Raw genomic sequence first — 25,285 nt, 5'->3', positions numbered from 1 at the left:
ATTCTGTTCTCGTGCTATCTCAGACCCTTTCAACTCTGCTGTTATGGGAGCAGTTTTTAGTTTCCTTAGCTACCTCTGGTACAATGAAACTCCGGCATAGTGTTTCCCAGAAAACTAGGGATGGATGAGTGAGGTGGGGGTCCTGCTACATGATACTGTTGCCTAAAGTCCCAAACAGATCCCCCATAAAGCAGAGCTCCAGACAGATACAGGAATACATGAGTAAAGCAGTTATGGATTCAATAAAAAATCATTACACGTATTTTCTGTTGCACTCATGTTTATTGGTTATAAAAAAAAGAAATAACCACAGTGACACCCATGCATGGGCTACAACAGCTGATAAGAATAACAATCAAATCAAGGTAATAGTGAACAGGCACATGAATCTATACACATTCCGGCCCTATATAAAGATAATGTTAGTGTGTCGTTTTTGGGGCAAGGATTTGCAGATAAGTGAACTGATCCACCAAAAACAGGTCCAGAAAAGCAGTAGGGGAAAGGTAGGAGAAGGGGAAAGAGAAGAGAAATTTGGCGGGAGGTTGGGGGAAGGGTTGAGGGTAATGGAAGCCAGGGAAGAATGGGAAAAACAAAGGCAAACCACCAGGAGTCAGGAACAGAGGTTGGGAAGCAAAGACAAAACATAGCGATAGATAGAAGAGAATAGTCATACAAAATGTATCAGGTCCAAGGGCCGAAAATAGAAACTCAAACTAGTAGACTTCAAGGATGGAATGGCATAGGTAAGCCACGGTTGCCATATGTTAAGAAATTTGGCTTGGGAATCATTGAAAATACTGGATAGCTTCTCATTAACCAACGTTATATTCATATGTTCCTTAACTTCCTAAAGATGAACTGTAGGTTTCTTCTAGGTTTTAGCTATTGTCTGTTTAGCAGTCAAAAAACAAATAAGCAGCTGATTTCTGTTAAGAGGAAAAGAAATCTAGAATCGTATTATGAAGGAATGACGCCCATTGGTATTTTGGGACTACTGTGTGAAGCAAGGTTTAAAGGAGGCCAAATTGCTTACCCAAATGGGTTTGGTGGCATTCCCTCTTTTATAACTCTCAGCTTCTCGGAGGTGCTGAACAAGCAAAATCCTAGAGGGCCATTGAAATGAATGGGATTTTTCTTGTCCAGCATCTTTAAGCTTCAAGCTGCAAAACCCTCAGGTGACAATGCAGCCTAAACCTGCATCAGGCCTACAGCTGAGGGCTGTGAACTACAAAACAACTACTGTTAGAAGCCTTGATTTGTTATTGTTAGACTATTAAAAAAAAATTCATGTACTTGTGGATACCCAAAGTATTTAATGTGTAGTTGTCATAAATTCCTATTATATTTCTGTCAATGATGCTTAGCCTGTCCTTTATAAAAGTCATCATTGCAAACTCAAAAAAGGTTATCCACTGTAATAGAAAATAATTAAAAATAATTGCCAAAAAACAGGGTATCCAATAAAGTGCTTTGAAAAGTAGAGCTGAATCATGTTTCTAAATCTTCACTTTTGCAGTTTCATGAAGATGCAGATTCCGCAGCCCAAATCCTAAAAGATGTCAACAAAAACCTTGACACCAAATACAACCAGCCAAACACACAGACCCCAGGAGTGGTATCTGAACTACTACTACAGCTGGACAAGGAGGACAAGCAGCTGGCCCAGGCTGAGAAGACTTTATCTGATCTCAAGCAAAGAGCACCAGATATTGTTCCCATTAAACAGAGGCGGTCAAGATCAAAACAGCCCGTTAATGTGGATACACTCTGTGACTGGGATTCTGGAGATGTAAGCCTTTGTAATGCATTCTTTGAGAGAGCAAACACATAATGGGGTCAAAGACAAGAATAGAGAGATCAAATATGTTTGGTGCATGCTGAAAAATGAGTTAATGCTGAATCAACATTTTGATTTAAATGAGTATAGGTTTGATCATGTAAAGTATAACTAAAGATCAGTCATTTTTATGATAGTTTTGAAAACAATAGAGAAGGCAAAATACCATAACAGGAAGTGACAAAAAAAAAATCATCTTCAAAGTGAGGAAAATGCTCTCTTAGACAGTTGTCACTGCACCAAGTGTCCCTTTTTGACGAATTTCCCTCTATGCCTGTTGTGGTGACAGCTCAAAATTTTGTATTTTCCGTTAATTTAAAACATGGAGACAATGGTCATCAGGACCAATAGAAAGGGTAAATTTTTCCAGCAATGGACCAAACAGCATTGTTAACCTTTCCTTGGCTTAAAGTGTATTTCCACTTTTGCAGTCAATTTTATTATGTGTTTTCTTTTACACAACATGCCTAAAATTAAAATATATTTATTTCTTAACATTTAGATGTTTCTCAGGAGGAGATGGCTTACTGCAAGGTTTTTTGAACAGCCTTGGAGTGAGTCTGTCCCAAGTCTGTCCTCATTAACATACAATGCAATAAGCCCAGCCTCTAAACCTTTAACCATTTGTTAGGACAGACTGATGAAATCTAGTCACAATTCATAATGAAAATGTGCCTGCACAGCACAGGAAGAGTTAATTATGGCAAACACTGCTGCCCAGCCCATTCATAAACAAGGAGAACTAAGCAAGATACAGTGGAGAAAATAATTATTTGATCCTCTGCAGATTTTGTACGTTTACCCACTTACAAGGAAATGAATGGTCTATAATTTTTATCATAGGTGTATTTTAAATGATAGAGACAGAAAAAACATGATACAAATGTTATAGATTGAGTTCAGTGAGTAAAATAAGTATTTGATCCCCAAGCAAACCATGACTTAGTACTTGGTGGAGAAACCCTTGTTGGCAAGCACAGAGGTAAAACGTTTCTTGTAGTTGGTTACCAGGTTGCACACATCTCAGGAGGGATTTTGGTTCACTTTTCTTTACAGATCTTCCTTAAATCCTTAAGGTTTCTTGGCTGTTGCTTGGCAACTCGAATTTCAGCTCGCTCCGTACATTTTCTACAGGATTAAGGTCTGGAGACTGGCTTGGTCACTCCATGATCTTAATGTGCTTCTTCTTGACCCACCCCTTTGTTGCCTTGACAATGTGTTTTGGGTAATTGTCATGCTGGAAGACCCATCCATGGCCCAATTTCAGTGTTCTGGTTGAGGGAAGAAGGTTCTCATCCAAGATTTTAAAATACATGGCCCGTCCATTGGCCCCTCAAAGCAGCAAAATCGGCCTGTACCTTTAGCAGAGAAACAGCCCCAAAGCATAATGTTTCCATCTCCGTGCTTGACTGTAGGGATGGTGTTCTAAGCGTTATAGTCAACATTTTTCTTCCTCCAAACACGGCGAATTGAGTTAATGACAAAAAGCTAAATTTTGGTCTCATCTGACCACAGTACTTTCTCCCAATCCTTCTCTGAATCATTTAGATGTTCATTAGCTAACTTCAGACGGGCCTATACATGTGCCTTCTTCAGGAGGGGGGACATTGCGGGCGCTGCAGGATTTCAATTTATGGCAGTGTATTGTGTTACCAGTGGTTTGTTTGCAGACTGTGGTCCCAACTGCCTTGGGATCATTTACAAGCTCCTCCCGTGTAGTTCTGGGTTAATCCCTCACTTTTCTCAGGATCATCCTTAACCCAAGAGGCGAAACCTTGCATGGAGCTTCAGACCGAGGGTGATTGCTGGATATTTAGTATTTCTTCTAGTTGCGAATAATCACTCCAACAGTTGTCTCCTTCTCACCAATCTTCTTGCTGGTGATTTTGTAGCCCATTCCTGCCTTGTGCAGGTCTACAATCTTGTCCCTGATGTCCTTTGACAGCTATTTGCTCTTGCCCATGGTGGTGAGGTTTGAATGGAAAAAAGAGATTCTGCGGACAGGTGTCTTTTATACACATAACAAGGTGTCATTAGGAGCACCTTCTTATATTGACAGGACTAATCTGTGTACCACATGAGCACATAGGCAGTCTGTGGGAGCCAGAAATATTGTTTGTTGCTTGGGGATCAAATACTTATTTTACTCACTGAACTGCAACTCAATTTAAAACATTTGTATCATGTGTTTTTTCTGGACTTTTGGTTGATATTCTGTCTCTATCATTTAAAATACATCTATGATAAAAATTATAGACCCCTCATTTCTTTGTAAGTGGGAAAACTTACAAAATCTGCAGAGGATCAAATAATTATTTTCCCCACTGTATTTCCTTGCTGAAAGATCCTAAATAGAGCATCTTAAAAAGTTAAGCTGCATTTTTTTAAGTTATGCTATGTGAATGGGGTCATGTAATATAAAGCAGGTGATATTACAATTTGACTGCAGATAGCACTTTCTTCAGATAGCTGCAAAGTAACCTTACTTCCAGCTAATCTTCTGAAATATGTGCAAGTCATTTAACAGAATTTCTCCCCTTTGTATAACTTTTTTGTATTTGTCTGTTTTAGCTTATAGGTAAATTATAGGAAGGTGTAATAGCAGATTATTAAATCAACTATCTTATGTTAAAGCGCAATTACATTTTCATTGGAAATCAGCTGAATACACGCCTGGTGCTTAAAACAAAAGTTGTGCAAAGGTTACAGTTTTTTCTTAAAGAAGAAAAATTCACTACCCCCCCCCCCTTTTTTTCCCTCCACATCTCCCCTTACCTGTTATGCTGGGTTCTCTTCAAAATTTATACTGCCCAGTGGATGCAGCACACCCTGCAGTGATCAGATGTTAAGCTGTCTATTTCCAGCACCACCATCTTATCTTCAGCCAGCTGCCATTCTGGTAACAGGCAGCCTGATTCCTCATAGACGGGTAATGTGTAAGGTAAAGTCTACAGGCTTGGAAAAGGATGTAAATGGATAGAAGACTGGCTAAAAGATCATATTCAGAGAGTAGTGGTTAATGATTCATACGCTGAATGGATAGGGTCATCAATAGTGTACCCCAAGGTTCAGTGTTCGAACCCTTACTTTGTAATATATTTATAAACAATATAGGGACGGGCATGAAGAATACCATTTCAGTCTTTGCAGATGAGACCAAGCTGTGCAGTGGAATAACGTCCTTACAGAATGTCTCCAACTTACAAGCCGACCTCAATGCACTGTTTAATTGGGCAACTATGTGGCAAATGAGGTTTAATGTTGATAAATGTAAGGCTCTGCACTTGGGGGCTAAGAATATGCATGCATCACACATACTAGTGGGTACAACTGGGGGAATCAATGGTGGAGAAGAATCTGGGGGTTCTGGTAGATGACAAGCTTAATAATGGCATGCAATGCCAAGCTGCAGTTTCTAAAGCGAGCAAAATCCTCTCTTGTATTAAAAGAGGTATAGACTTCAGAGAGAGAGATATCATATTACCCCGGTACAAATCATTAGTAAGACCTCATCTGGAATATGCAGTTCAGTTTTGGGCACCAATTCACGAAAAGAACATTGGGGAACTGGTGAAAGTGCAGAGAAGGGTAACCAAACTGATAAGAGGCATGGAGGAGCTCAGCTATGAGGAAAGATTAGAGGAACTGAATTTATTCTCTCTTGAGAAGAGGAGATTAAGGGGGGATATGATCAACATGTATAAATACATCAGTGGTTCATATAGTGAACTCGGTGTAGAGCTATTCACACTGAGGTCATCACAGAGGACAAGGGGGCACTCTTTACGTCTGGAGGGAAAGAAATTTAATCTCCAAATACAGAAAGGTTTCTTCACAGTGAGAGCTGTGAAGATGTGGAATAGACTCCCTCAAGAGTTGGTTTTGGCAAGCTCAGTGGATTGCTTTAAAAAAGGCCTGGATTATTTCTTAGATACACAGAATATAACTGGATACTAACATTTATAGGTAAAGTTGATCCAGGGAATATCCGATTGCCTCTCGGGGGATCAGGAAGGAATTTTTTCCCCTGTGGGAGCAAACTGGATCATGCTTTGCTGAGGTTTTTGCCTTCCTATGGATGAACTGTGGGTATAGGATTAAACTTTTTTTTTTTAAATGGTTGAACTGGATGGACTTTTGTCTTTTTTCAGCCAGACTAACTATGTAACTATGATGTGGCAACTCTGCCCTCCTGTCATTCTGTGAATCAGCTCTTGCAGCCTCCATAGATATCCCTGTCACTTTCTCCCCAACTATTAAAGCACTGAGCAAACTTTTGCCGCTATATAAATCCTGTATAAAAAAATTAATAATAATAATATTATTATTGTTGAGGTGGGGGTGGAGGATGAGACTATAAGTCTATTTGTGCAGTAAAGTTCAGCTTTAAGAAAGTAGCCACAACCACAGTAGAAAAATCTGTCCCCTACTTGCTGCAGAGTAGGATCCTTGTATTCTGAGGAAGCAGTGGTCTCTCTTCAGGGGTCTGACACATCCCCTGCTAAGCAGACCAATAGCACTGCTCAAAGCTCATGCTTCTGCTGATAGGAGAACTATAGTTTCTGACTCAGCTCTACAGTGAGACCACTGCTTCCACATTGAGAACCAAGGTCCCACTCTACAGAAAGCTGGCAGAGACTAGGTTTATCTATTTTGTTTGTAGATGCTAGCTAAGAAAACCTATTGTAGGAGTTTGCACACCTTTTTCTTTTGAAGCAGTTTTGAAGTATTTAGCTGATGTTAACTCAAAGATTAGATGGACTTTAAGCAAGAACATCAACCTTTTTTTCAAACTTTGTTGCACCTAACAGAAATCAGTAGGTGTGTGTGGAAATTGTTTAAATCTTATATATTTGAACATTTAACGCATGCATTGAAGCTAATAATATATTTTCTCATCAAGGTTCAGTTAAACAAAGGACAGGTGTGCACACTGAAAGATAACAGCCAGAAGGAGAACTGGACAGTGCAGGCGCCTGGAGGTGGGGGAAACAAGAATGCTCCTGCTGCCTGTTTTGTGATCCCTCCCCCAGATCCGGAATCTCTGGAAAGGGCAAAGAAGTAAGTTTCATTTAAGTCCACTTTGAAAACACATCCGATCTCAATGGGGAAAAATCTCAGGCTGGATATTTATACTGATATGGGCTGGGTAATGTGTTAGGAACATAAGGATGCCCCAACGTTTGATGGAAATGAAAATTCTCCACCTACTGAGGACTGAAAAAATTGTGCAGCAGGCTAGTCCATTTTGCTGAAATTTCACTGCAGCAACTAAAAATGGTACTCAGTAGTTTGTATGGCCCCCACGTGCTTATATACACGCCTGACAATGTTGGGCATGCTCCTAATGAGACAACGGAGGGTGTCCTGGGGTATTTCCTCCCAGATCTGGACCAGGACATCACTGAGCTCCTGAACAGTCTGAGGTGCAACCTGGTGGCGTCAGATGGACCGAAACATGATATCCCAGAGGGGTTCTATTGGATTTCGGTCAGGTGAGCGTGGGGGCCATTCAATAGTATCAGTTCCTTCATCCTTCAGGAACTGTCTGCATATTCTCTCTACATGAGTCCGGGCATTGTTGTGCACCAGGAGGAACCCAGAACCGACTGCACCAGCGTAGGGTCTGACAATGTGTCCAAGGATTTCATCCCGATACCTAATGACAGTCAGGGTGCCATTGTTTAGCCTGTAGAGGTCTGTGTGTCCCACCATGGATATGGCTCCCCAGACCATCACTGACCCACCACCAAAACGGTCATACTGAACGATGTTACAGGCAGCATAATGTTTTCCACGGCTTCTCCAGACCCTTTCACATCTGTCACATGTGCTCAGGGGGAACCTGCTCTCATCTGTGAAAAGCACAGGGCACCAGTGGCGGACCTGACAATTCTGGTGTTTCATGGCAAATCTCAATTGAGCTCTATGATGCCGGGCAGTGAGCACAGGGCCCACCAGAGGACTTCAGGCCCTCAGGCCACCCTCATGAAGTCTGTTTCTGATTGGTTAGAGACATTCACACCAGTGGCCTGCTGTAGGTCATTTTGTAGGGCTCTGGCAGTGCTCATCCTGTTCCTCCTTGCACAAAGGAGCAGATACCGGTCCTGTTAATGGGTTAAGGACCTTCTACGGCCCCGTCCAGCTCTCCTAGAGTAACTGCCTGTCTCATGGAATCTCTTCCATGCTCTTGAGACTGTGCTGGTAGACACAGCAAACCTTCTGGCAATGGCACATATTGATGTGCCATGCTGGAGGAGTTGGGCTGCCTGTGCAACCTCTGTAGGGTTCAGGTATTGCCTATTGCTACCAGTAGTGACACTGACCCTAGCCAAATGCTAAACTAGTGAAAAATAGTCAGAAAAGATTAGTAGGAAAAAAAATTAGAGTGACCTGTAAAACAAGCAGTGACTCAGAAGGAGGGAGTTCCTGCACCTATTCTCTGAGAAAAAAGCCCTGGGTGGGTTTCAATCACAGAGGGGATGGATTGAACTGGCAGGTCAAACAGTTTACTTATACAATATGTATTTCAGCTGTGCATTTAGGTGTCTGTCTGGAGTTCTACTTTAATTCTGTTTAATTAATACCTGAGAGCAGTTGTACTTTACTCTTCTAAATATGTGATTAGCTTGCTCACAATTACTTCTTTTATCAGATTAGAAGCAGAGCTGAGCGATGTCAAGAAGAAAAAGGCAGCAGTGCAAAATGCTTTGAAGTCAAGCAGCCTGGAGCCTGCTAGAGCCAGCAAACTGGGTAAGAATTTGTCGCACCCCATAGACATACAGTAACTGGTCCAGTAACGTCACTTTAAAAATAGTAAACCACTGGCCAAGGATGAGACAGTTTTCTGGCCAATATGATTCTTATCATAACCTTTACAATCATAAGTCACAATCTACTAGAATCTAGAGAATTAGATAGAAAGCTTTATATATGTTGGACAATTTTACAGGATGTGAAAACCATTCGTAAAAAAGACAGATCGCAGGGCTGCCTAAAGGTGAACTCTGAGATAGTTATAAAATATACAGTATATACAGTACAGTAATCATAAATCCCACATTATTCATAAAATTTTTTTAAAAAAGCAGTGCCAGACCCATTTCTGACCTGAAACCATACCTATGTCCCTCTTCCTGCAGTAGTGACCAGTTAACGCATTTCTTTTCCTTTGTGCAAGTGATAGTGTGCCTACCAGCCTATCTGTAGCTAGTAAGAGAGGAGTGTGGCAGTGAATGCCAGGCAGACTATTTGGAGTAGCCAAATCAACCAAAAACTGTACTTTCTAGTAGGGATGCAATGAAATTTCGGCTGCCGGAACATATTGGCCAAAAGTAGATCTATCGGTGCTAATAATTGCGGCCGAGGAACAGACTGACTATTTGGCCGGAGGTTTGGGGGGCTGTGTGTACTGCAGACAGGACCGGATCTAGCCTACCTGATCTGGGGGTGTAGTAAAAAAAAGTCAGGGGGCATAATGTCAACACTGTGTGTGTCACTGAGAATCTGTCACACAGTGTTACGACCTGGGAAACACTAGTGTGTATTAGGCTGGCGCAGATCCTGTCCCACCCTTACATCAGAGTCCCTATCAGAGTGCCTCTTTACATCAGGCTCCCTATCAGAGTTCCCCCTTACACCAGGGTTCCAATCAGAGTTCTCCCTTACATCAAAGTCTCCATCAAAGTGTCCCATCAGAGTCTCCCTTACATCAATAGTCTCCAACAGAGTGCCCCCTTACATCAACTGTCTGCATCAGGCTGACTCATGGATCAGTGGATGCCTGGGGGGCACAGCACCCCCTAGATCCGGCCTTGACTTCAGGTGAGTGAAGGGGGGGGGGCAGCGGAGAAAGTCAGGAGAGGAGGTAAGCAGTGTATACAGTGAGGCCGCTAAATGTCGTTGCCAGTAATTAAATTTCTTCACTTTATAGCTCTGAGAAGGTGTTGTCATTTGCCCCGCCGCTAAAGTAAACAAAGGGGCGGAGTCACTGAGTGACATTACCCAGTGGCATTGACATTTAGCGGCGGCAAGTGAGGGAGCCTGTCTGTATGCACTGCTACCTCATTGTATACACTGCTCCTCTCCTATCCCTTCCTTGCACACACTGCCCCCCCTCCCCCCTACAAGGAGGACTTATCACTTAAATGCTATCACATAGGGGACAATTGGTCCCCTATGTGATAGCAATAAAATCATAATTTAAAAAAATAAAAAAAATAAAAACACACATTAAAAGTAAAAAAAAATGACAAAATACATTTTTTTGGAGTCTCCCCACCCCCACATACGCAGACGTTTCGGTTTTCAGCCAAAGTACATCCTGAATTTTCGGTTTCGGTACCAGAATTTTCATTTTGGTGCACCACTACTTACTAGCACACCTATATAAAATGGCACAATAGTAAAAGAACAATGGGAAATATAGTCTGGTGGCTAAACTTGTAAACCAACCTCCCAAACCTCCCGATTAGTTCCTGAATTTGTTGAATAATTCACCGACCAATAGGAAGCCTTAGAGTGTGGTAGGGAGCAGGGCCACACTCGCACAAGAAAAGTCTAGCTTTGCATGTAACAGCTGCCTTTATCTCTCCACCTGCTGAACAATTTGATGTATGGTTTTCACTGAAGGTACTCTCTGCTCATGCATGGTTTGATATGTCCAGGTTTATGGCAGGTTTTACTGTAAAATATATAATAGTAATATAATAAATTATATTCAAAGATAACCCAACAACCACCATATTTACAACATCTATTTATCAATGTCTTCCTGGTAATGTTACCTTATGCAGGCCATACATGGGCCGAATTCCGAACAAATTTTCTTTAGAAAAATCAGACATTTTGTAATCTGTTGGTGCCACCATTGATTTCGACATCCACCAACCAAGCCATTAATTTCACCTCATTTTCCTACAGAAAAGAATTTTTGTTGCCAAGAATCTTCTTTTCTTTCCAGATCACAGCTCATGCTCTTTTTTTTTCAATTACTTTTCTCGCAGGATTCTCCTATCAATGATTAGAAATTCGTTCGTTTTTCAAAAAATGCCTAATCACTCAAATTCGATGGGCACTAGAAAATCGGCCATTGCTGTGGCCCACTAACGGTGCAAAATTCGAACGAAAATCCTTAGAAAAGATTTTTGAAAGAAAATTTGTTCAGAATTTGACTCATGTATAGCCGGCTTTAGTCTCTTTGCAAATTGCTTGCAAAGTTTAACTCCTTGTTAGAAATGTCTGGTAATAATATTATACATCCTATGAAGGCATTTGTAGCAATAACACTTTTTTTTAATCGAAAAATAATTACGATTAAATTACATTTAAGGCCTCAAACACATTGAGTGCTTTGGTCTCGGTGCATGAGGCTCTGACATTTGGGTGCAACTGCAAGATACAGGTGCAAACAAACACTATGAGAGGCTTACAGTTGCTGTGGCTGGACAGTGCACCTAGCAGTATTTATATGTAGTGCAGTGTGCACCCTGGGATTTGTCCCTGATCACATACTGCACTAAACATAAACAGGGCTGCTGTTAGAAACCACATGACCACATACAGCCAACCTGATAGCCCCCCCCCCAAACCATGGGGCCCCATATAGCTAACCTGGCAGCCCCCCACATCCCCACAAAAAAGCACAGTTTACTATTTTGTAGGTATGAATGAACACAGTGAGTGATCGGTACTGATCACTCATTGTGTTCATTCATGAAAGTAAGGGGCTGGTAAATGTGAAATATTCCCCCACTCTGCATCCTGCAGGATCCTATTGTGTGCTTGCAGCTGCTGGTGGGAAGGAGAAGAGGGAAGCTGGCAACATTGCAAAGTTGGGGGCACACAGGTGGGTCTGGGCAGCAAGGGGAAATGTATGATGGGGGGGCAATTACTGGAACTGTTTCCCTGTATGGCTCCCTCTGCAGCAGCTGTAAGCCAGTGGGAGAGAGAGGAGAAGAAGCCAGTTTTCAGCTGCTGCAGAGAGCCATACATGGGATCGGTATCAGGAATTGCCCCATCAACTGTGCCAATTGCCCTCCCTGCCCACATCTGATTCACCCAGCTGTCTGGGCCCCCCCTGCTGGCCTGGGCCCCATACAGAAGGACTGGCAGTACCCTCTTATCCACGGCCCTGAACACCGCCTGGTGCACTGTCGAGTCGCAGCAGCTGCCAGCCTGTGCCGCACCTAAACGCTGGAGTCTCATGCACCAGGGTTAAATGCCCCTATGATTGCAACTGTTCTGAGCAATGAGGCTGCATTGACATGCACTTTAATTAGTAAGAGGGCTTTTGAAATGTGTCTGTTAAATCTGTACATTATTTGGACAGCTAATGCTGGTGGAACTCCTGTTCCACCAGTCCGAACTTCTAGTGTTCCAAACGAAGATCCTCAGGGAACCCAGATCCTCAACAAACTAAACAAAATCTATGGAGACCTGCAAGGCACAGAGCAGGAGATCCTGACAAGGGTGCGTGCACCTATGAACCGAACTTCACCAAGCCAAGATCTAACAGGAAGGCTGAAGGACCAGGAGGTGAGTGAATCAATGGATGTTAACATTTGAGTACATGTCCTCTTTAATTAAGGATTTTTTTTTTCTAGTTTTAAATAGAATAGGGGAGGATTAGTACCTTTGTCAGATTATTGGTATTTGTGCCCCACCTGGGGAAATTTTCCCTCACTTCTATTCAAAAGACATTATCATGCATTTCTAGGCAGGTTGGCAGACTGGTAAACTCTTAAAAAGTGGGCAATTTAAAAACCCCAAAACAACTTTGCACATTTATAGTAAATTTTTGAGCAAATAGAAGGGCATTATTCTAAACATCCTATCTTTGGACCATTTTGGTCATTGCTTCTAGGCATTGGTGTATTTAGTTCTTGTGCGGCGGGTGTATGACATATAATCTCCAGCTGTAAGCCATCTAGCCATGTAGCACAGTTGGGAGGCTGATGTTTTTTGGGGACATGCCCCCTTCCTCAGAGCTCTTCAGAGCTGCACCAGATGGAGCATTATGTTTGCACACCATTAGGAGTACCTCCTCTCGAGTGTCGCCTGAGTATTTTATGAGACTTTGGTGGAGTGATATGAGTCCAAGTACATACCTGGATCTGCATTACTTTAACTGACAATTGTGTGGTCATGCAACGCTGCACCCAAATGAAATTTATGTCCTTTTTTTCCCACAAATGGAGCTTTCTTTTGGTGGTATTTGATCACCTCTGCGTTTTTTATTTTTTTAAAAAACAATATTTTGGACTTTTTGCTATTAAACATGTTCAGTAAAAAAATTTTAAATATCAAACTTCATCATAAATTTAGGCCAAAATGTATCCTGCGACATGTCTTTGCTAAACAAAAATCCCAATAAATGTATATTAATTGGTTTACGTGAAAGTTATGGCGTTTACAAATGGTGGTATAAATACTGGAATTTAGAAAAATTTGTTTTACTAGTAATGGCGGTGATCAGCGGCTTATAGCGGGACTGCAGCGGGCATTCTGACACTGGGAGGGAACTGACTTGGTGTTACTCACATCCCCATTGACACCAATACAGTGATCAGTGCTAAAAAAAGCACTGACACTGTACCATGGCACTGGGCAGGAAGGATTAACATGTGGGGCGATCAAAGGGTTAACTGTGTGCTTTCCACTGTAAGCACACTGCTTTGTATTGCTGTGCTATGCAGAGGCATACAAAGCAGTGTGCAGGAGCTGACAAGGGAGAGATCTGTATTGTTTACATACAGGTCTCTTCCCTGTCAGTAATACTTGAAGATCGCTGGGTGCCGGCGGGCAATCGCCGGCCAGTACCCGGTGATTGACAGCCGAGGCCGCAAGTGCCCCCTACCCGGAACTGCAAAATCACATAAATATATGTATACGTGATTTTTCGCACCTGTGCCGTCCTGTAGAAGTATTTCTGCTATAGGGCGGCTCGGAAGCAGTTAAAGGATCACTTTTTTGGGCAAAATTTCACTTTTTAAAATATAAAGAAGCATTTTACAATGCCATGTCTGGCCCAATCATCCCGATGTGCTTTTCTCTCACTTGCCTTATCCACAGGACGTTTAATTTTTTTGTCAGTTTATGTGAGATTTTGAATGGATTTTCAGCTTGCATCATTTCCTATTGATGATCTCTCAGCATTCACTTCCTGTAGGCCACTTCTCAGGAACCTTTACGTCCTTGTTGCATCATAGAAGAGGGTGTGATAGGATGCGTTCACCACGCTGGACCACACCTCCCTCATTACAATACTACCTTTCTCCCATGGGCTATGTAGTACAAGAAACTGTCTGATTTGATACAAATTGAATAGATTGTTTAGGTGTGTCCTACTCCTCCTATTCTATAGTTCTGGTAAATCTAAAGGAAATTGTGCAGGGATTGTACAATCAGATTGCATAGTGTATGGCCATCTTTATACAAGTACACAGGAGGGAGTGGATAGAGACACTCAGTTGTCAGACCACAATCACATCTCCATGTAGTGAAGACTCACATTCCAACATGTGTATTCACTCATCACGCATAGGGCAGTCCATTCACTTGAATGGGCTGCTATACATGCAACAATTGCCCCAGAAAAGCTCCAGAACTTTTTTTTGGCAGAGCATAGTGCGTTACTGAAGTTTTTTGTGCATTTGCCGCACTTGAGGTGCCTTTAACATGTAATGTCAACACAAACACGATACACATTTATTTATTTATTTCAGGTACTTATATAGTGCTGTCAATTTACGCAGCGCTTTTACATATATATTGTACATTCACATCAGTCCCTAACTCTCAAAGGGCGTACAATCTAAGGTCCCTAACTTACATTCATATACACATACATATTCATATACACATACAGTACTAGGGTCAATTTAGACAGGTTCCAATTAACCTACCCGCATGTTTTTGGAGTGTGGGAGGAAACTGGAGTACCCGGAGGAAACCCACACAGGCCAGGGAGAACATGCAAACTCCAGGCAGGAGGTGCCGTGGCTGGGATTCGAACCAACGACCCTAGTACTGCCAGACGGAAGTGCTAACCATTTATCCACTGTGCTGCCCATACATACAGACATGGGGTCAACACTTGCATTCGCCTTTGCGCGTGATCTTTGGATCACTTTTATTGTTATCACAGGGAATGAAAATATACCCTGTGATAGCAATAGGCAGTGACAGGTACTCTTTTCTGAGAAATTTGGGGTCTATTAGACTCTAGAGCTCTCCTCTGCCCTTAAAGCATCTGATCACATCAAGATCGGTTTTATCAGATGCTTTCCCAATGTAAAAGTTGCTCTATTTATATCCGGTAAAACAGAAATGATGAAATGCTCATACCTTCCGGTTTCTTAGACCATGGAGATAATTGGAGCCATTTTGGTCTCTGATCAGCTCTATGGTCAGCCGTTGGAGCTGCTGGCTGCATTCTTGGATTCCCCTGTAGGACGGGAGCGCCCGAGGAAGCTGTGGAAAGTGGAGGAGGGGGTACCTTCCCACTGCATGTAAAAATGATCCAGAAGCTAATTGGCCACTAGAATTGCTTTTACATTGCAGCATGTTTCTGAAATGCATGGCAAAGTGTGCATTTTCTGTGGAGATTGCCATGAGTTTGGAAACACAGAGATGTGAATGGATCCTTTTTGTTCTGTGTAAACACACAAATTTCACTTTCAGGCCCCATCCACACTGAGAGTATCGGGATCGCATGATTTTTTGGTTTGTTTTTCCAGTGACACACATAGGGCAGCCTGTTGAATGCAATGGGCTGCGCTACACGTGGCAAAGTAGCTCATGGGACATTTTGCGTGATGTGAGTTGCACATTTTTACTGCGTGTTTCGCTGCATTCATCATCTGTTTTGTCATGTGGCAAAATGTGCGTTTGTTTCTGTGTTTGGTGAGCCGTTAACTATTAATGAAACAAAGCACAACTAGTTAATTTTAAGTGTATAAATGTGGCCATACACTATACAATCTGATTGTACAATCTCTGTACAATCTCCTTTAGATTTTCCAAAACTATATAATATGAGGACACACCATCTATCCAATTCCTCTATATCCAATCCAGCAGGTCCTTGCATTACATCAAGGGTGTCCTGTGGGCTGCAAGCGACCTGAGCCTGTCTGAAGGAACGCTGGGGTAGCCAGGCAAATGCACATGGGGAGAGATCCTGAAAAATAGTTGATGGGGAAAGGGTGTGTACTAATGAGGTCAGTGCAGGATGTGTGTGCTGAGATCAGCTGGTAATCTGCTTCAGGGATCCTACTAGCTTCTCTGTCCTCTGTCTACATTCCAGGAATTGAAAAGGCTTTCTAAAAAATTAACCAAGGGCTAAGGTAAGGCCATGTTCTCCAGATCAAAGAGAGCTTGTATATTTTTGCATCTAAGCTACATTAAAGGTATATTAATGCATAGGGGAGCTGGATTTTATTAAAAAAAAGAAAAGAAAAAAAGTGAACTTAGCCTTTAACTGCAACAGAAAAAAAAGCAAAACACGCAAACATTACAACAGGATGAACAGAGATACAAAGTCTTTGGAAGGTTACACAGCTCACTTATATGAGCTACATATTTAGCAGTTTGCTTGGAGTTCAGCTTTAAGGTACTTAGTTTGCATACTATTAATGATTGGGACATCTTTCAAAAATGAAATATAACAAAGTATTTAGCGAATAGATCACACATTTTGCAACTTAATTTTGCAGGGAACAGCTCAGCGCATCCAGAGTCTTGCAACAGACAAAGAAGCTGCCAAAAGAGAATGTGAAAACTTCCTGGCAAAGAAACCAACAGGATCAGCAGCAGCTCAACTCCCAACCACCTTATCCAATGTGAATAACAAGTACAATGATGTCAAGGTCCTCTCAACACTCTACGGAGAGGAGTATGTAACAGTAACAATATTTTGGACTTTTTGCTATAAAACATGTCTAGTAAAAAAAAATGTAAAAATCAAATTTAGTCATAAATTTCTGCCAAAATGCGTTCTGCGACATGTCTTTGCTAAAAAAAAACCCAATACGTGTAAATTAATTGGTTTACGTGAAAGTTATAGCGTTTACAAATGGCGGGAAAGATACTGGGATTTTAAAAAAATTTTTACACTAATAATGGCGGGACTGCGGCGGACATTCTGACACGGGGGGGGAACTGACTTGGGGTCACTGACATCCCCAGTGACACCAATACAGTGATCAGTGCAAAAAAAAAAACACTGACACTGTACTAATGGCACTGGGGAGGAAGGGGTTAACTTTATTATTCAGTGAAAGGGTTAACTGTGTGAGGGGAGTGTTTTACTAGGGGGCCGGGTGTGTACTGCACAGGGAAATGCTGATGATCGGGAGAGATAAACTCTTCTCTCCCGATCAGCATGTCAGGAGCTGTCAGGGAACTGACAGAGAGCAGAGCTACTGCAGCCCTGCTCTCTGTCAGTGATTGCCGCTAATCGCCTGGACACAGCCGGTAATGACCGGCTGTGACCCGGCGACTGACATCCACGGTCATGATCAGCGGGACATGTAGGGCGGTGGCGCGCCTCGCGCGCCCCTCCTACCTGTTTTGAAAACACACGTTTTAAAACGTGGTTTTTGCCCAGCCGTGCCGCCCTGCCAACATGTTTCTACAGTGGCTGGGCGGCATGTGGTTAAAGGTTATCTAAAACCCAAACCCCTTCTCCCCCGTTTTGCTTAAATTGTTAAAACCCATTGCAGAGATTTTCCTTCCTGTCCCTGAGACTCATTAGGAAATTAGAAGAAATCTCTTCAATGTGAGGGAAATTCCCCTCTTACACAGACATTACCAGAGCACGCCCCTGTTGGGATATTTCCCCACTATTTGTCTCCATCACTTTCTCTCCCAGTAGTGACCATCAATCTGTGAGAACAATAGCAAACCAACAGGGTTTCAACACATTCTACCCCCAAAAAAAGTTTTGGCTTTTGATATGCTTAAAAATTTGCCTAAATTATTCCTAGTATATCTACATGGATCTGGTATGTTTGAAAGTCATAGGATCAGCACAATGGAGGTGGACTCTTGTTTTCTTTCAAGGCAATACTCTGCCCAATTTTGGCTTTCCATTTGTTTTTGTATCCCATAACTACTATAATTCTATATATTCCCTTTACATGTATTATTTCTGTATTTTTGTCACCCCTATAATTATCCAAAGTCTGCACTTTGGACTTGATCAAGAGGTCAAGCAGCAGAAGTACAGACAAAGAGTCAGAACTATAATTTCGATTCGGGTTTGTTAAGGGTCCACAAAAACAATTCCAGCAATTTAATGCATTCATCGGTAGTTCAGTGATACAGTATTATTGCTATACATAAAGGCTTCGTTTTTCAGTCTTGGCATAGTGCTGAATTATTGTTTTACAGAGCCAAAGCATCTCTGAACTTGGAGAATCAGATCAACAAGACAGAGGACATGATCAAAGGGTTTGAAAGTTTTCTGGCACAAGACAGGGCTTTACCTGCTGGGTCCAATAGCATTCAGGAGCGTACAAGTCAGATTCAAGTAAGAAACCACATCTTGATTTAAAATAAAAAGTGGGAATTTGTAATCTTTAACTTGCTATAACCTGTACAGAGTTATCCGCTGGTAAAGAGCAAAGAATGATGTGTTATTGAATTTATTTCTACAAGAAGACAACAATACTCACTTTAGTGCACCCATTTTATAGTTAGTTTCATCCTAAATACAAAGCTAGCTTTCACTTACTGTACATACACTGTACTTTTATAATGTTTTAAAATCAATGTTGTAGTACATACAAGTAATTTATTGTAAAATGCATTGTTCACCAGCCAGAAGCATATCTTCATTCCTGTAGGCATGGTGCCACAATCATCATTCATGGCATTAAAATGTAATTACTTAAAAACATCCTCTCCATGAATAGGAAAGCTGCTGATGACAATCATAGAGGTCATTGGAAGCTTCCACCAACCAGTGCTATGAGAATGGAGATGCCTGCAAATTTAGCAAAGGCTGCATCTGAGATAACATTTTAGACCCTGCACAGCAGAGGTGGGCAACTGCAATTCTCCAGCAGTTGTGCAGATACACCTCCCATGAGGCATTGGAAGACTGACAGTTACAAGCATGACTCCCAGAGCCAGGCATGATGGGAAGACAGTTACTCACGAAGGCACAATGAGACTTGTAGTTCTGCAACAGCTGGAGGGCTACTGCTGCCCACCCCTGCTGTACAGATTTGGTCTACATAGGCTAAGCCAAGAAGACTTCGTTCTAATATTACTGTAATCAACAATATTGTTATAATACTTTTTTATATCATAGCCAAATCACAGTGTATATTTGAGTGTACACATACACTTTGCAGTATGGTGTAAGTAATTCAACTTTACACCGCGAACGGTAGTGAAATGCTGTTGACTTGATTTAAACATTGAGAACTGAACTCTGGGCAAAACAAGATTTTGTTCAACCATTAATATGATTCAGAAACCCTTGACACACTGCATAGCCAGCAGGGTGACAACGCTTTTTCCATTATAATGACAAAAAATACAGTGGTGTCACCTCTCTGGTTGGCCTATTGGTTGGACAAGGAAGCTGAAAGCATTCCAATACAGTCTTCTCAGTATGCTCCCCCTTGTAAGCATGTTCATTGTATTATAATGACAGAACTGTGGAATGCAGTACATCCTGACACTGCTGACCATAAACTAACTGTTGTGTAAACCATAAGATTGACAATGCAGAATTACACATTCTTTGGTAAGCATATTAGTTTATATATGCATTTCAGCAATGCATTTAGCCAATTGACTTTATGCATGCTTCAATGCTTTCATAAGAGCATTAACCTCTTCATGCTGGCATCTGGGCTTAGACGCCGAGCAGCGGCACATTTGCGTTCAATTATAAAAAAACATATGTGCTGATAGCGTGCACCCTGCGGGCTCCCAGCACACATGTCCGGTACTCGTGAAAGGTCCTGGTCTTCTCTTTCGATTGGGACCTTTCCCAATCATGTGACCGCCGTGACAACGCATCACGGCGGTCACATGATCCCTAAACCCCGCCCCGCCTCCCGACTTCTGAAACTCTTAAAGGGCCAGGAGGCACCGGCGTGACGGGGTTAAATTGTGTTTTTATGACTACCCAAAGTTCAGCTTTTAAGGGCCAAATCTCAAGCAATAAACAGCATAAGGCACTTGCCGTACAGCTCCCATCCCCTTCTACAGGCAGTCCCCAGGTTACGAACAAGATAGGTTCTGTAGGTTTGTTCTTAAGTTGAATTTGTATGTAAGTTTGAAAAGGTACACTTTTTAAGTGTAACTCCAGCGGAAATATTATGCCACGCAGTGATGTGGGATTGCTGACAGGTCTGTAGGACAGTAGGTGGCAGCATGCGGTGAGCATTGTGATGGCTGCCCAGCAGTTTCTGGGACCAGCGTGACGTCAGGCTGCCTCAGTTCTTAAATACGAGTCGTTTGTAACTCGGGGACTGCCTGTATATAGTGGATATAAAAAGTCAACACCCCCCATGTTAAAATGTCAAGTTTCCGTGATGTAAAAAAATTAGACAAAGTTAAATAATTTCAGAACTTTTACTTTTCATCTTTAATGTGACCTATAAACTGTACAACTCAAATGAAAAACAAACTGAAATATTTTAGGGGGGGAAGTAAACATAAAAAAACTAAAATAATGTGGTTGAATAAGTGTGCACACCCTCTTATAACTGGGGATGCAGCTGTGTTCAGAATTAAGCAATCACATTAAAAATCATATTAAATAGGAGTCAGTACACACCTGCCATCATTTAAAGTGCCTCTGATTAACCCCAAATAAAGTTCAGCTGTTCTAGTAGGTTTTTCCTGACATTTTCTTAGTCGCATCCTACAGCAAAAGCCATGGTCCGCAGAGGGCTTCCAAAGCATCAGAGGAATCTTATTGTTAAAAGGTATCAGTCAGGAGAAGGGTACAAAAGAATTCCCAAGGCATTAGATATACCATGGAACACAGTGAAGACAGTCATCATCAAGTGGAGAAAATATGGCGCAACAGTGACAATACCAAGAACTGGATGTCCCTCCAAAATTGATGAAAAGACGAGAATAAAACTGGTCTGGGAGGCTGCCAAGAGTCCTACAGCAACATTAAAGGAGCTGCAGGAATATCTGGCAAGTACTGGCTGTGTGGTACATGTGACAACAATCTCCCGTATTCTTCATATGTCTGGGCTATGGGGTAGAGTGGCAAGATGGAAGCCTTTTCATATGAAGAAAAACATCCAAGCCCGGCTAAATATTGCAAAAACACATCTGAAGTCTCCCAAAAGCATGTGGGAAAATGTGTTGTGGTCTAATGAAACCAAGATTGAACTTTATGGTCATAATTCCAAAAGATATGTTTAGTGCAAAAACAACACTGCACATCACCAAAAGAACACCATACCCACAGTGAAGCATGGTGGTGGCAGCATCATGCTTTGTGGCTGTTTTTCTTCAGCTGGAACTGGGGCCTAGGTCAAGGTAAAGGGAATTATGAACAGTTCCAAATACCAGTCAATATTGGCACAAAACCTTCAGACTTCTGCTAGAAAGCTGAACATGACGACGAACATCATCTTTCAGCATGACAACGACCCAAAGCATACATCCAAATCAACAAAGGAATGCTTCACCAGAAGAAGATTAAAGTTTTGGAATGACCCAACCAGAGCCCAGACCTTCCCTCCACCTAAAAAATTTCAGTTTGTTGTTCAACTGAGTTGTACAGTTTATAGGTTACATTAAAGGTGGAAAAAGTTCGGAAATGATTTATCTTTGTCTAATTTTTTTTACATCACAAAAAAAAAACATTTTAACAGGGGTGTGTAATCTTTTTATATTCACTGTATGTCTACAACTTGATTTGTTTATCATGGCAGCTATGGGCTTCTTTGTTTAGTCATGTTTTGGCAAAACATCCACTTTCGTTGTGAATTTCAGTGTTGAACAAACTCTCCTTTTGGCAGCTCTCCTGAGAATGTAATATTATCTTTACATACAAGTTATTTTTCTCAAACAGAAAATGAAGAGAGACCTTGTGGACAAGCAAGACAATCTTCTGAAGCTGAACCGAAGCTTGAAGGATACAGAAATGGCATGCAGCTCCCTTCAGAGCAACACTCAGGAGCATAGCCCTGATCTGCCACAGCAACGCGTCCAAGTCCAGAAACTCAATGACAGATACCATGCTGTAGCTGACCAGCTGGATCAAAGGTAAGCTTTAAAGCCAAAACTTTTGAAAATGGGTAAAACTCCTGCAAGGGGTTTGCTGTTTGTGGTCCAAAGAACAAACAGAAGTTAAGGGAAATAAAATAGAATAAAAATGTTAAAGGAAGTCTCTCAAAGTGAGTAGAATTCCCCTCTTAAATCCCTGAAACAAGATTCTGCACTAGAAGACATATCCTTGCATTTTGTTCTGGGCACAACACTAAAGTTGGATTTTCCCTCACTTTCTTTTTCATTAGGACAGACTTCGGAATCTACCCAATGGGAACATAGAAAGCAATTAAAACTTGACGGAGGGGCTATATTATCCCCATGCCACCCAAAATTAAAAAAAATGTTTTGCCTACAGATACACTTTAATCTGACTAATAGTAAGGCTTGATAGCTATCAACCAGTCTAAAGTAATAACTGTATACAGTGTATCTCCCAACTGTCCCACATTTGGAGGGACTGTTCATTTCTTAGAACCCTTCAGTCCATCTCAGCTGTCCCTCTATATGTATAGACTTCTATTAAAAAGAATAATAACTACAGATTGTTTACTCTAAGGACAGAAAGAGTCAAGACATGTGACCTGCCTGTATGCAGAGCATTACAATCTATAGCTTATCTGGCACTGAGTGCTGTTGTTCTGTTAACCTGTATTTTTACTTCATTATTCATTTACTAGTTAATTTTAGGCATTAATTTAGTTCCTAATTTAAAAAATTATAGTGCTTGTGCCTAAAACTTAGCATAAAATGCAGCACTTTGAGGGATCCAAATAACATGGCCACAGATTAATGGTGGTGGTACAATATTGGTTATCGTTTGACACAGGTCTCAATAGTGAAATTGCTTTAAGACGGGACATTGTCAAATACTGCTTAGCCCGGAGACAATGGGAATCATTATAGGAAATGAGAGTGTAAATTGCAGTCTTCAGATGTGCTTACTGACATAACATTTCTAAGCGTTCTTTTTTTGCAGAGAAAAGATACTCCGAGACACCAACCTACCATATCAGCAATTTAAATCTGCTAGTGAAAACTTGGACTCTTGGCTAAACGGACTTCCACGCAACCAGATCACAGCATCAGATAGTCCAAGTCAGGTCAACTACAAGCTACAAAGCCAGAAGGTAAGTTTGCTTTGGCCTTCCTTACACAGCAAAATAGTTAACAGCTAAGTCCACTCAAAAGAGTACATCAGTGTTATAGATGTGGTACTGTATTAACAGTTGAACTTCTGGCAAAAAAAAAGTTTTGGTGTCTTTTCCCTCCAATGTTTTATCAGTCAACTCTTTGTACTTTTTAAAATTACTTCTAAACCCGTTTTCTGACAATAAACAGCAGTATTATTTACCATCAGCATTGTTTCAGTGGGATGGTGTTGCCAAAGTGCCATCACTGCATTTTGGTGATGTGGGCATTGGCCACCAGGTCAATATTTCCCATAACTCCTCATAACCGTTCCATTTTCTAAGTGAATCTATGGCATGATATTGAATAGAATTTGGGCAGACTCAAAGGAGCAATGTCATCCACCCCATCCATTCACTTAAGTATCCTGATGGGGGGTAGGCAAGGGTTAGATGTGTATTTTTCATACTGCTGTTGAAGACTACAAAGAAGCGAATAGGAAGTACTTGTGCAAAGGAGAGCAGGTGTTTTTAGTAATCATGTAACTGCATATTTGGGTGTGCTGTTAGAGATAATTGAGAAAAAAATTATAGATTAAAAGCCACATCGGAGGATTCCATATATGATTTTTGTAAAGTTGCTTGGAGTTAATCACCATTGTGTGGAAGTATGTGTATTCATGCCCATGTTGGCCACTTAATATACTGTCCCTAGGGCATTACAGGTCATAATCTTTAATTGATCTCCTAGTAAGGGTGACCTTTACTATCCTGTGTGTCAAAAAAGAAAGTCAAGCTTCCCTTATAATTCACTATGAGAGGTAATTGAATGCTCAATGGTTGAAGTCTGTTTTCTATGTTCAACCAACAGCCAACTAGCATAAGAACAGCTATGGTGGAGGGTGTATCTTAGGAACTTCAGATGACTAATCTTGCTACTCTAGTCCCAACATACACAAGAAGCTTCTTTTAGAGTATGTTTCCTTGGTGTTAAGATAATTCGTTCACAGACAACAGCTTTTACAATGTCAATATTTATTATTTATATACGGGCAAAAAAAAAAAAATTAGGACATCTTTGCAATACATGCATGTTTCCCCTAGTTCTTTCTCTTTAAAATGACCCTGCCACTAACAGGAGGAAATAAAACTAAGCCTAACCTGTTAAAGAAGATGATGTACAGCATTGTATACTCACCTTTCCAAAAGGCCAACACACTTTTCTGTGTTGCAGATCTCTGACTGCCACTGGTATCCAACACTTCACGCATGTGTCAATTCCCAGATGCCCTGCCACATTGTGGTTCCTTGCTCTGGTCCCTATGTTCTATAGTGATGTAGTTGCTGGTGCAATTTCCTTTCACTTCTAGTTGTAGGGTTGATTTACTTAAGGCAAATAGACTGTTCACTTTGCAAAGGGAAGTTGCATGTTACAAGGGAATCCTCACAAAAAGTTAGTAAATGTGGTACAATTTCACTTTGCAAAGAATACACAATCACATGCAGGAAAAAAAAATTGCATGAACATGATTGAATGATGGAAGTCAACACAGCTTCACCTCATTCATTAAGCGCTTGGGAGAATTCCCTTGAAAAAGTTTAAATTCCCTTGCAAAGTGAGCAGTCTATTTGCCTTTAGCAAATCAACCTTAGTATTTCCAGGACAGAAAGTGAGGAAACGTTCCTGAAGGGGCACAGGTAGCAAAAAGGAAGATTAACAGGGGTTTTCACTATTCCCTAAAAAAACTTTTGGTTTGAAACCCATTTTAAAGTAAACCTGTCATGTGATAAACATGGAGACTCCCACTGCAGACCTTTCCTTTTCTCTCATGACAAACATGTATGCAAACTATAAACTCTGACATGGGTAGTAAATCAGAAAGTTTTAAACCTCAAGTATCAGCATGACAGCCAGGCAACCAAAATTTCCAGAAATAGATCATGAATGGCAGCCCGCATATTCATCTTAATCAAGACTTCTTTTAATCATTGTTGCTCTCAAACACCATTAAAACTCTTTACATTGTATAGGAAATTTTGATTTGAATGCATCATG

General features: G+C 41.3%; 1 protein-coding gene across 1 annotated transcript in view; it reads left to right on the top strand.

The window, feature by feature from the left end:
- Positions 1 to 25,285, top strand: part of EVPL (envoplakin) — an 87,776-nt gene that overhangs the window by 50,535 nt on the left and 11,956 nt on the right. Inside the window, exons 10-17 of the mRNA XM_089690663.1 lie at positions 1,520 to 1,792; positions 6,744 to 6,901; positions 8,496 to 8,593; positions 12,171 to 12,376; positions 16,558 to 16,736; positions 18,236 to 18,374; positions 21,903 to 22,096; positions 23,079 to 23,229. Coding sequence (XP_089546789.1) covers positions 1,520 to 1,792; positions 6,744 to 6,901; positions 8,496 to 8,593; positions 12,171 to 12,376; positions 16,558 to 16,736; positions 18,236 to 18,374; positions 21,903 to 22,096; positions 23,079 to 23,229 — 1,398 coding nt within the window. The remainder of the gene's footprint in view (positions 1 to 1,519; positions 1,793 to 6,743; positions 6,902 to 8,495; positions 8,594 to 12,170; positions 12,377 to 16,557; positions 16,737 to 18,235; positions 18,375 to 21,902; positions 22,097 to 23,078; positions 23,230 to 25,285) is intronic.

This window comes from Staurois parvus, unplaced genomic scaffold (genome assembly GCF_062004578.1).
Source record: "Staurois parvus isolate SC_StPar_1 unplaced genomic scaffold, SC_StPar_1.0 ptg000538l, whole genome shotgun sequence".
In the NCBI taxonomy this organism is placed as follows: domain Eukaryota; kingdom Metazoa; phylum Chordata; class Amphibia; order Anura; family Ranidae; genus Staurois; species Staurois parvus.
This window is presented reverse-complemented; position numbering and strand designations above follow the sequence as displayed.